The sequence below is a fragment of the Lynx canadensis genome, chromosome A1 (assembly GCF_007474595.2).
Source record: "Lynx canadensis isolate LIC74 chromosome A1, mLynCan4.pri.v2, whole genome shotgun sequence".
In the NCBI taxonomy this organism is placed as follows: domain Eukaryota; kingdom Metazoa; phylum Chordata; class Mammalia; order Carnivora; family Felidae; genus Lynx; species Lynx canadensis.
The window spans coordinates 172241537-172254047 of record NC_044303.2 but is presented as its reverse complement, the minus strand read 5'-3'; the positions used below and the strand labels follow the sequence as shown (position 1 = coordinate 172254047).

The 12511-nt window shown below is 37.9% G+C and overlaps 1 protein-coding gene across 3 annotated transcripts in view; it reads left to right on the top strand.

The window, feature by feature from the left end:
- Nucleotides 1-12511, top strand: part of EPB41L4A (erythrocyte membrane protein band 4.1 like 4A) — a 255409-nt gene that overhangs the window by 108842 nt on the left and 134056 nt on the right. For all 3 annotated transcript variants that reach the window (XM_030326299.1, XM_030326289.1, XM_030326309.1), the window contains exon 2: nucleotides 3894-3998. In XM_030326299.1, the coding sequence (XP_030182159.1) occupies nucleotides 3894-3998 (105 nt within the window). The remainder of the gene's footprint in view (nucleotides 1-3893; nucleotides 3999-12511) is intronic.

Sequence of the window (12511 nt, the reverse complement as noted above, 5' to 3'; positions counted from 1 at the left end):
GCATTTCTGTGCACTAATAATGAAGGAGCAGAAAGAGAAATTAAGAAAAAAAAATTAATTGCACCCAAAATAAGATATCTAGGAATAAACCTAACTAAAGAGGTAAAAGACCTATAGTCTGAAAACTATAAAACACTGGTGAAAGAAGTTGAAGGTGACACAAGGAAATGGAAAGACATTCCACGCTCATGGATTGGAAGAACAAATATTGTTAACCTGTCCATACTACCCAAAGCAGTCTACACATTTAATTCAATCCCTATCAAAATACCAACAGCATTTTTTACAGAACTTGAACAAAGAATCCTAAAATTTGTATGGAACCACAAAAGACCCTGAATAGTCAAAGCAATCTTGAAAAAGCAAAGCAAGGTAAAGCTGGAGGCATCACAATTCTGGACCTCAAGTTATATTACAAAGCTATAGTAATCTAAACAGTATGGTACTGGCACAAAAATAGACACATAGATCAGTGGAACAGAATAGAAATTCCAGAAATCGACCCATAATTATATGGCCAGTTAATCTTCAGTAAAGCAGGAAAGAATATGCAATGAGCAAAAGACAGTCTCTTCAGCAAATGGTGTTGGGAAAATTAGAAACGTGCAAATGAATGAAACTGGACCACTTTCTTAAACCATGCATAAAAGTAAACTCAAAATTGATGAAAGACCTAAATGTAAGACCAAAAACTATCAAAATCTTAGAGGAGAGCACAGGTAGTAACCTCTCTGACAACCACTGTAGCAGCTTCTTTCTAGGTACATCTTCTCAGGCAAGGGAAACAAAAGCAAAAATAATCTATTGGGACTTCATCAAAATAAAAAGCTTCTGCACAGTGAAGGAAACAGTCAACAAAACTAAAAGGCAACCTATGGAATGGGAGAAGGTATTTGCAAGTGACATATCTGATAAAGGGTTAGTATCCAAAATATATAAAGAACTTACACAACTCCAGCAAAGCAATTCAGTTAAAAAATAGGTAGAAGACATGAACAGACATTTCTCTGAAGAATACCTATAGATGGCCAACAGACACATCAGGGGAATATAAATCAAACCTACAATCAGATACCACCTCACACCTGTCAGAATGGCTAAAATAAAATACATAAGAAACAACAGGTATTGGCGAGGGTATGGAGGAAGGGGAACTCCCTTGCACTGTTGGTAAAGATGCAAACTGGCACAGCCACTGTGGAAAACAGTATAGATGTCCCTCAAAAAGTTAAAAATAGAACTACTCTATGATGCAGCAATCACACTGCTGGGTATTTACCCAAAGAATACAGAAACACTAATTCAGAGGGATACATGCACCCCTCTGTTTATAACATCATTATTTACAACAGCCAAACTATGGAAACAGCCCAAGTGTCCATCAATTGATGAATGGATAAGGAACACACACACACACACACACACACACACACACACACACTGCAATATTACTCAACCACAAAAAGAATGTAATTTTGCCATTTGTAACAACATGGATGGAGCTAGATAGTATTATGCAAGTGAAATAAGAGAAAGACAAATACTACATGATTTTACTCATGTGTGGAATCTAAGAAACAAACCAGCAAAGGAAGAAAATAAGAAAATCAAGAAATAGACTCAATCAGGAGCACCTGGGTGGCTAATCAATCAAGTGTTTGACTCTTGATTTTAGCTCAGGTCATGATCTCACAGTTCTGTGGGATCAAGCCCCGTGTTGGGCTCTCTGCAGATGGTGCAGAGCCTACTTGGAATTCTCTCTCTCCCTCTCTGTCTGCCCCTCCTCTGCTCACTTTTGTGCATGCTCTCTCTCTCTCAAAATAAACATTAAAAAAAAAAAGAAACAGACTCAATTATAGAGAACTGAGGGTTATCAGAGGGGAGGTGGGGGTGGGTGGGTGAAATAGGTGATGGGGATTAAGGAGTGCACTGCTCATGATGAGCATCAGGTGATATGGAACTGTTGGATTACTACATTGTATACTTGAAAGGAGTTTAACACTGTATGTTAACTACTGGAATTAAAATAAAAACTTAAAAAATAATTAGCAATCTGGTTCTAAACTTCCTCCAGTAGAGAAAAATGTATAAGAATTTGCAAAGACAGTTTGGAAAAGAATGATGGATACCAATACATTACATTAAAATTGAAGTCATTAAAATCATTGAGGATTGGTTAAGGAATAATCCATGGGATAGAATAAGGGCTACTTTAGTAGATGATGAAGTTTTTATCATATCAAAAAAGTAATCATGACCTATTCAGTAAACAGTGGTGCTGTTGTCTATCCATTTGGAAACAAAATTAGGCCCTTATCCCAAGCACAAAAATAATTTCCAGAATGAAGAACTAAATATACAAAGTAAGGAGAATTTGCTCATATACCTCGGATTAGAGCATGCCTAACCCAAATGCTAGAAAATGCAATTGGTTAGTAAGCAGATGATGGAACACTTACTTTTGTAAGTATATGGAAAATGCAAATTAGAACAGTTACCCTCTCCCCTGTTTTGCTCAATCAGATGGGGAAAATTTTGCTGAGCCAAATGTTGGCAAAGGGGAAACATACTTCCATTGAAGAAGTTGTAATGGTCTTTCTGGCAGTGTCCATTGTAATGTTAAGTATGTGTATCCTTAGAAAGAGTAATTTTGCTTCCAGATTTGTACCCTAGCTAAACACCTAAGTACATGAGCACAAAGAAGCATTTACTGGATGTGGCATTGTTACTATTGGAGAACATGTCCCAAACCAAAGATCCATCATGGAAGTGCTTTTGTTTATAAATCATCCAATGGATTTTGAAAAAGACACCAATTAAGTTTAATGAAGGTAATTTAGAGGAAAACAAAAATACCTATGGGTTTTGTAACAAGAGCTCTTTTCTCCCAGTGGGTACTTTTATCACCTCTTATCATCCATTTTATAATACATTTAAGCAAAACATTTCCCTTACATTACAGACTCATTTTCTAAGAGCAGTGCAGTTTTGAGTACCCTCCATATATGAGCAAGCACAGAATGGTAATTCTCTGGGGAAAAATTCAACTGAACAAAGCCTTACTTCCTTAACACAATGTGTCACTTCTTGGGGATTTCTCTTAACTACCCTGTTGTACCTGCCAATGAGGGGCAAAAGAAAGGAAAAGTCTGTATCTGTACAGAGAGCACTGAAATGGATTATTTTCAAGATTAATGTCATATGTGGAGTGGTGCTTGCTGATTAAATGTTTATCTTATATGTGTGATAATTGGTATTTAATATTTTAGATCTTAATATATTAGATCTTACAAAGCAGCCAGGGGAAATGTTCTCTTTACGTCTGTGCTCATATGAAAGAGATAAAGTAAAATTTCTTCACAAGGGCTTTTCAGAACATTAACTTTGGCAGCTTTAATCTATGGGTTTGCAGTTGAGGATTGAAAATAAAAGCTTTGGCTATTGTCATTTTAATTCTGTGTATCTTCTGTGTTAGTTGTGAGAATGATGCTGGAGGTGAAAATTGCTTTTTAAAGTGAAAGAACTGTGGGATTTTAACCAAAGTGAGTGGTGTCTGGTAAATTCATTAGATGCTTTTCATATAAAAGATTATCTTTATTAAGAGAAGAATTTTGTCCTGAAGATAATTTACAGTCCCTTAAGAAAAGAAGCTTATATTAATTAAAAACCCACTACAATTTAAAAATCGTTTTACAAAGCAATTTCTTGAATACACTTTACTTGAAACCCTATTTTTCTTTGTAATTGAGGCAAACCTTAAAGAGGGAGCTGTGGGCCACTAAAATCACTTACACTGTGGGCAAAGCTAATAGAAGATGAGAGCTGTGCCCATGTCCCACTGAGAAAGAGAAGACACCTTGTTAAAAAAGTAAAACTGTGAATTATTTTTGCAGAAGTCAACGAAAGGTTCTGTTGTCCTTGACCACGTATTCCGACACATAAACCTTGTGGAGATAGATTATTTTGGGCTGCGTTACTGTGACAGAAGCCATCAGACAGTGAGTACAATGACTTCATATTAAATTTTTCTGGTTATAAATTTCACTCTCTCTCTGGCTTTTCCTGATGTGGTTTTAGGTAGGCAGTTTCTTTGTAACTGAAAATGATGTTGAAAACCTTTAACATGTTTTCCCTTGCTAATGTTTTTTTTTGCATTTTGTTTTCTCTTCTGCCAAAAGTTTGTAGAGTTGCAGGATTCACAACTTCTTTGTGTGTGTTTCTGTTTGCAGTAGACTTTCCTGGTTTACATTTTTAGAACCATATCCTAGAGAGTACTTTTCATTTATGCTGTTAGGAGAACTGAATAAGCCATGTAATAAATATGTTAGGAGGCAAGTGGCTAGTCTTGTTTTTTTTTTCTTTTTTGTGGCTAGTCTTTTGAGGCCACAGATATTTACTTACTGCCTTTTACGAAAGTTAATGGTTAAAGAGAGAAAAAATGCAGTATTAAAAAGGTACTTACCTAAGTTTTAGAAGTTGGATGAGTAATTATAAAATAAATAAGTAGGGGCTTTCATTCATGAGCTTGATGGAGTAAGTAATAAAGGCAGCCAAGTTTTTGGTGTCTTATGTTAATCATTCACGAAGTTTAACTTATAACATCTTTCTGGCTGGTTGGATAGTAGAATTACTAAGAAACTCACTACATTGGTTAGTATAGATTCTATATGGTTATAAGGCTGAAAAGCGATTTCTTGGATGATAAATGAGGAAAGACTTTGGAGGTGGTGGTTGGGGGTATGAAAGGATATTCATTAGTGACTTCCGTTTTAGTCTGAGGAATATCTTAACCTCAGACACGGTCTTCTTGTGCAAAATGCTTACCTTACCTTAAAAATCCTGTTTGGCTTTTATTTTCATGCTATTCAACTCCTGTTGGAATAAAGATTTCCTCTTCTTTCTTCCTCATTTCTCGCAGCCTCCAGTGGATCATCTGGGGTCTGTTCAGTGAGGCACATGATTGTCTGAGTGGGTTTTTTTCTGTCCTGGTCACAGGAATGTGCTAGGATGAGAAGAGACAGGCAAATGGAATGCTATTCATGGTGGTAACTTGTGATTTTTCCTCAGCTAGTTTCATAATCTGTTTTGTTTCACAGGGGGATTTCACAAAGCAGGAATAAAAAATTGGGTGTGTTGGTTAGCTTTCCATAGAGAGGAATAGCTTTCTAAAGGCAAGCGGTCATTAAGGCACACTTCAAAGAAAGGGAAATGGACATCTTCAGGAGTTGCCTGAATTCTATCCTGTATAGGACATAAGTCAATACTGCAGAACTGTAAATCCATATTGAAAGATTAAATTGAAGGCTATCGAAGCTATCTTGCATCACATTCATATTTTTGAAAGAACATTTTTCCTAGCAGAGAACACCACTGGTTCCTGATCTTATCTGGTATGTCAGACCATGCCTGGAAAGATTGACTGTCGTGCTAAAATTATATAGACTTTATCTCCCTCCTTTTTTTTAAACTTTGCAAAGGAAAAAAACATATGAAAAAAGCCAGAGATGTTCAAACAATGGCCTGTATCATTGCAAAAAGAATTAGCAGTTGATACTGATAAATAGTCAAAGTTTTCTAGGGTTTATATTAAGATCAACATTTTTTTTCTCCTACCTTTATTCCTAAGGGTTGGCATTTGTGATAGGGTTTGCGTTGCAGGTTTTAGAAGAAAATAAATTACAGTTAGAATGAGAAAGCTCTTAAGTCATGTTTTTTGATATGGTAAGAACGTCAGGTGTGTAAATCACGTGCAAAATCTATTTTTTGCCTCCTGAATTTAGTTCTTTGTAGTGAACAAAGATAAAGTAGAAGTGATTTGTAAATATTCCTTAATCTTTTCACATCAAAATGTATTGTCTGATTGCTTTATATATATATTTTTTATTGTAGGAAGCTGTGAGAATAAGGTCATGAAAATTTGCCCCTCCTTTACGTAACCATTACATCAAAGCATACTGGAGGGCTGAAGTATATATCCAGGTAGAAATGTGATTCCATTACTGCTTCGCTTCTTTTGGGTATTGAGGCAGAACTAAGGATTTCCCTCAGGGAATAGCTCTGGCAGGCTTTTCACTCCAGAAGGGCAACCACCCAAGGCACAGCTTTGTTTCTAGGGAAATTGTCAGTGAACCCAAATTCACATTTCTCTATCTTCTATGTTAGTAGGAGCAGCCCTACATAGCTCTTAGTTACTTAAGGTAAAAATTTAAATAATAACCATGTGTTAGAATGGCACAGGACACAGTGAAAAATTTGTCTTTAAAAATAATGATTTCTGTGAATTTGCTTGAATTACTATCCATTAGATTGGATTTTCTGCATTGCTTTGATCTTTTTCTGCACCAAAAGGTTTGCTTTTAGTAGGGAATGCTTTGCAACAATCTTGAACATAAATAAGATCTACATAGAAAAGACTTGGAGGCCCTAAGAGGGACCTTTTAGGTCAACTCTTAAGACAAATAAAAAGAGAAAGTAGGAGAAGGAGCTAGGGGTAAAAGGGAAGAAAGATGAGGATTAAGAAGAAGTGTCTCATATCAGTGAGAAGCCCTAGGCTCCCTTCCTCCCTCCCTTTGGCAGTGGATAGTGCCTTGGGGCCATGCCTAGACTCTGGCTGGGGGCAGACTGAGAGGCATATCTCTAAGGCACATGGACCTCACATAGCAGGGAACTTGTCTGTCCTAGAGGAGCAGGGTAACCAAAAGGCTGGATCTAGACATGTCATCATCACCACCATCCATCACCATCTTTGTCTTCAGTGCACCAGAAACTGTTGAACATTTTCCACATGTGTCATTACCTGCTCAAAACAACTTTGCAAGCTAAATATTATTATCATACTATCAGAGATGAAGAAATGGAAGCTGAAAAGGTTAAGCCACTTCCCCAAGATCACATAACCAGCGAGTATTAGCACCAGAATTCAGACGCAAGGCTTCGTGTGTCCAAGACCTTCAACCACACAATATCCCGACTTGCTTGCATGTAAGATGGAATGGTTTTGCAGATGTAGGATACTAAGGAATTATCTTCCCCAATTTATATACTTAGGGTTTGTTGAGAGGAGTTAAATGGTATGTTCCAACAAGTCCTCTTCTCAGATTGACCTGTGGCAAGAGGGTTTATTTAGGCCTTTGTGTATTTATGCTTTTATGTGGTCGTTGAACAGCAATTTAAAGAATGCCTAATATGTGTAGGCCCTGTGCTAGAGCTCTCTCTGTTTTTCACATAGTCTCAGGAATTCTGAGGAAAGGAAATTTGCTGCCTGGAATATTAAATGAAACACAAGTTTTATTAAACTGTACATTTCATAAAACCAAGCCCTAGGAAATTCATGTAACAAATGCATTGATTCACGTGTCACCTATGTGTAAAGGGTAACAGGTAGGTAGAAGCAAACGTTTGTAAAGCAAACTTCTCTCCACGGAGTACAGCTGACTTGGTTTGGAAGATTGGGCACCATAATTTCTTAACTTCACTTTTGAGGTAGGGTCTATAAAAGAACCCCTAGGAAGTAAAAGCATTTCTTCATGCAGACATGCTTATTGGGACTGAATTAACACACAATGCTGTCTGCCTCAATTCAGGCTTAGTTTTATAAAACAGTCTCTTAAAGATATGCAGTGGGGTTCACATACTCACCCTTCCTTTTCCTAACGATACATAGGAGACCACTTAGCCTGGGCATACATCCTACTTTCTGCTCTGCTTTGGCTTGTGTCATTCTGGTTCTTTCTTGATGAAGACTGACCTGTGCAAGGGATGTAGCTCTTTCATTTCAGGGCCTTGGTTCAACTTAACAGAAAATTCCCAGCCTCAGTTTAAGGTAGATGAGAGGAATTACGAGAACACACATAACAGAAAGACCCAGATTTATTGAAGGACCCTGCCACTTACTAGCGGTAAATATTTAAAATTCTCATATATACTGACCATTGCTCTAGAAAAGCAGAACTTCCAGAGAAGATGGCTCTCCCCAGTACATTCTAGGACTGACTGTCTTCTATTTGGTTGCTAGCCCAGCAGGAACACCTCATTCTCTGCATATGGTGTGTAGCTTGGCAGTTCAGCTTGGTGTGTCTTTGCTTTGAATGGGTTCCAGGTGTCTCTTGGCTGAGCATCCTAATCCCCAGCACCTGTAAATATCACCTTACATGGCAAAAATGACTTTGCACTTATGATTAAGGATCTTGTACAAGGACATCATCCTAAATTATCCAGGTAGGATCATGTAATTAGAAGCCCCCTTAGACATGACAGGAGAGTCAGAGAGACAGAAATATAACAGTGGAAGCAGAGGTCAAAATCATGTGATTACTGGAAGGGGGCCTTGATCCAGAGAGTGCAGGCAGCCACTAGAAGCTGAAAAATCACAGAAACGGATTCTGCCCTGGAACCTCCAGAAGAAACAGCCCAGCGTCTTAGTTTAGGTTGGCTCTAACAAATCACCATGGACTGATGACATAAACAAGAACTGTTGATTTCTCGTAGTACGGAGGCTGGAAACCTGAGATGAGAGTGCCAGCATGATTGGGTGAGAGCCCTCTTCCAGGTTGTAGACAATCCAGTTCTCCTTGTAACTTCACGTGGCAAAAAGAGCGTTAGCTAGCTCTTCTGACCTCTTCTTGTAAGGGCACTAATCCCATTCATGAAGGCTTACCGCTTGTGACCTTAATTATCTCTCAAAGGCCCCACCTCCAAATAACAACATATTAGGATTAAGGTTTAAACATATGAATTTGGTGACGGAGGGAGCAAACATTCAGTCCATTGTGCCCCGTGAGACCATTTTGGATTTCTGACCTTCAGAATTGTAAGATGATAAAATTTTGTTGTTTTAGGCCAAGTTTATGGTAATTTGTTACAGCTGCAAAAAAGAAACTAATACACGTGGTTACAGCGGGAAGCATTTTAATTTTGCTTGCTCAGTGGAAATATAAAGGCTTTCTTGTTTACATTCACCAATTAGGCACAAACCTGAAAGACCATTACTTTCCTGGGTCATTATAGTCTCCAACCTCCTGCAGATGCTCAGGATTTCTCTGTGATTATGGCTTCATGTGCATCCCCAACTGTCTGTGAGCAATAGTAGTTGCTTCTTCACGATTAGCCAGGTTCCTTATTATGGGGGAGGGATGATGAGATCTATTAATGATAGGCAGTGAATTGAAATTACAGCACAGACTTCTTTAAATAATTGGATGAATTTGAAATTACTCTGAGACTGGCAGAAACTTGAGCCATCTCTTGGGTGTTCAGAAGTTGCTGTAAGTGGAATGTGATGTGGTAGAACAGATAACTAACTGCCTTTGGAGTGACAACACAAGTCTGAGTCCTGAATGCTCAAGTCACTTAATTTTTCTGAATGTTAAGAAGAATAATGCACCCTCCCAACTCTCAAGATTGTTACAGGACAAAAGTAGAGAAAATGTGAAGGCTCTTTGTAGATTATAAGGTGTGAAATGCGTAGAAAGCCTTTCATGTTGAAACTAGGACGGAGGAAAATACTACTGGTGATGTATTTTTTTAAAAAGGTGGAGTAGGGGAAGGGAGGAAACAGTCTGGAGGATAGAAGAGACAGTCAAATAAGCTCCATACTCTTAAAGATCTCTGGAGATTTTTGAAGATGAGTCTAATTGATATTGAAAGCAGTAGTAAGGAGAAATGTGATATCCCAATATTACTTTGGGTTTTAAAATGAACAGTTATCATGTCTTATGTTAATGTTAGCCCTTGGGTCCCCTCTACAAATTTCTCTTTCAAAGGCAGAAGTTCAATATATGGAGTTTTTCAGAGTATGGACTTCAACCTGGCTTTGAGACTGAGGATGTTGGATCTTCTGCCCTATGACTTCAGAGGTCAAAGGAGGAAAATGTGTAGCCTGGAGATACAGCCAGCATGCAAATACCCTCTTCCTTCAGTGAACTCTTCTTTTGCTTCACCAAGACAATAAAGACAATCAGATGGTAGCTTCCCAACTTCTTGACCCTCCACACACTCTTAGTCACTTCTTACTCATCCTTCCTTTTCCTCTCACAGTAGAAGAGCCCCAATGCCTCTGACCTGGATCTTCTCATTTTATTTTATTTTTTTAATTATTATTATTGCTTTTTATCACTAGCCCTGGCCCTCTCCCTCCCTTTTCCATCCTTTCCTTTAGAGTTTGGGCATGCTCAAGTCTCTATCGTTTAAAACTACGCTTACTCCATACCCATGCCCTTATCTGTCTATCGCCTTATTGACTCCCTCTGTGTCACACCTAACCTCCAGGAAGCGTTGTCTAAATTCATTGTCTCCACTTCTCAAATCCTGTTTAGTCCTAAACTTCTCACAGTTCAGCTTTGATACCTATCATGGCACTGAAACTGTCCTCAGGGTTTCTGGTTGCTAAATCCAAGTGATAATTTCAACCCTTGTCTTTCTTGACCTTATGGTTGAGTTGACCCTAATGACTCACCCCTTGAAATCTCATTTTGTTCTTATGACAATACATTCTCCTGTTTTCTTCTTATTCAGGTTTTCTTCTGGTTATTCCTATTCAGTCTTGATGATCATTTTACCTTTGCCCCTTCCTAAAAATGTTGGTATGATTTTGTCAGTGATTTTCTAATGCTCTACCTGGATACAGGCTCACCCATTTAATGCTATTACTTCTGGCACTATTTGTCTCTGAAATAACTTCATTAAAAAATATAAACTAAACTATGTATACATTTGTATGCTTCCCCTTCCCCAAATACTCTGTTACTGAGCAAAAATGATCCCTATCCATTGAGCACTAGCAGGTAGGCTCTGCCATATAAGTAAATGGTGTTCTTCTTTGCATCCTGATTTATTGTATTTTGCAGTGTCAGATTTCACTTTCTGTAACTGTTCTGACAAGTACCCATATTGACGTATAAGATGTGTAAGTGATGTGAGTCCTGTTTGTTGCAAAGAAAGACAGAAAGTTGGTCATGCTGGATTATTACAAGTTGAAACTGTTATAGCCAAGACAGGGAAACAACCTGTGTCTATCAATGAATGAATGGGGTCAAGATGTGAGATTATAGTTATATATAGATTATGTATGTGAGTGTGTGTATATATAACTATATATATGTATATGTATATAGTAATATATATGTATATATGTGTATATAGTTATATACACACACATAATATATAATTATATATAGTTATATATATAAAATATGTATATAAAATGGAATATTATATAGGCATAAAAATAAGGAAGTCCTGTTTGTGGCAATGTTGCAGTATTTTTTACCTCAATACCCGAGGTTTGTTGTCTTGCTGCTTCAAGGAGTAAAGAGGTGGGCACAAAATGAGTGGCAGGCAAAAGTTTATTAGAGAAAGGAAGAATAGTATGAAAGTTCTCCTTACAGAGAAGGGGCATTCAAAAGTGAATATCCATGACAATAGACGAGGGTCTTTGTTTTATAAGGTTCTGGTCAGCCCTTCCCCTACCATTCCCCCTTATTCCTTCTCAGGTTCTACCCTTATTGGCTCCATAGCTCTAAGTGCTGGGCTGTTCCATTCCTGATTGACTATTTCCATTGTATGAGGGGTGGTCTACGGTCATATCATTCCTTGCGGGTCATGTGTTTTATGGTCTACTACTTACTTTTAATTAGGTCTTTAGTCCAATTCCTGAGGGAAACCCGAGGTGGTGGTGTCATTCTTATGAGGAACTTTATGCCTGAGGGGGTTTGCTGTGGTCAGACATTATTCTAAAATATGTGTTTTTTCCCCCCACCCATGGACCTCAGGTCCTAATCTTTCCCTCTCTGCCTACTGAATCCTATCTTTTCCTATCATATTACAACATGACAGACCTTAAATGCATTATGCCGAGTGATATAAGACAAAGACAATTACTGTATGATCTTATTTATATGTGGAACCTGAAAAACAGAAACAAAAACCAAGCTCATAGATACAGAGAACAGATTGGTGGTTTCCAGGGGGGTAGGGGAATGGGATGGGTGATGGTGGTCAACAAGTAAAAACTTCCAGTTATGACTTCTGAGGATTAATGTACCATGTGATGACTGTAGTTAACAATATTGTATATTAGAAAGTTGCTAAGAGAGTGGTCCTTGAAAGTTCTTATCACAAGAAAAAATAACTAAGGTGATGGTTGTTGACTTCTGTGATCATTTCACAGTATGTACATATATCAAATCATTATATTGTACACCTTAGACTAATACAATGTCATATGCCAATTATATCAGTAAAACTGGGTGGGGGTGGGGCTTTGAAACATCTTCAAGCATCCAGTGGGGCATAGAAGGTAAAGATCAAGAAGTGGAAAGGTTTTCTTCAGTAGCCCTTTGATGTTATAAAGAGTATCCTAAACAGTGCAGCAGCCTGGGAGGACTGTCACCAACATATGAATGAATGGTACCTGGAAAAAGAAAAACCTTGAGAAACTATGGCTGGAGGCTTTTCAAGAGTCCAGGGGCCTGCATTGGAATGCCAGAAGCATCTTCATAAAGACCCCTAACAT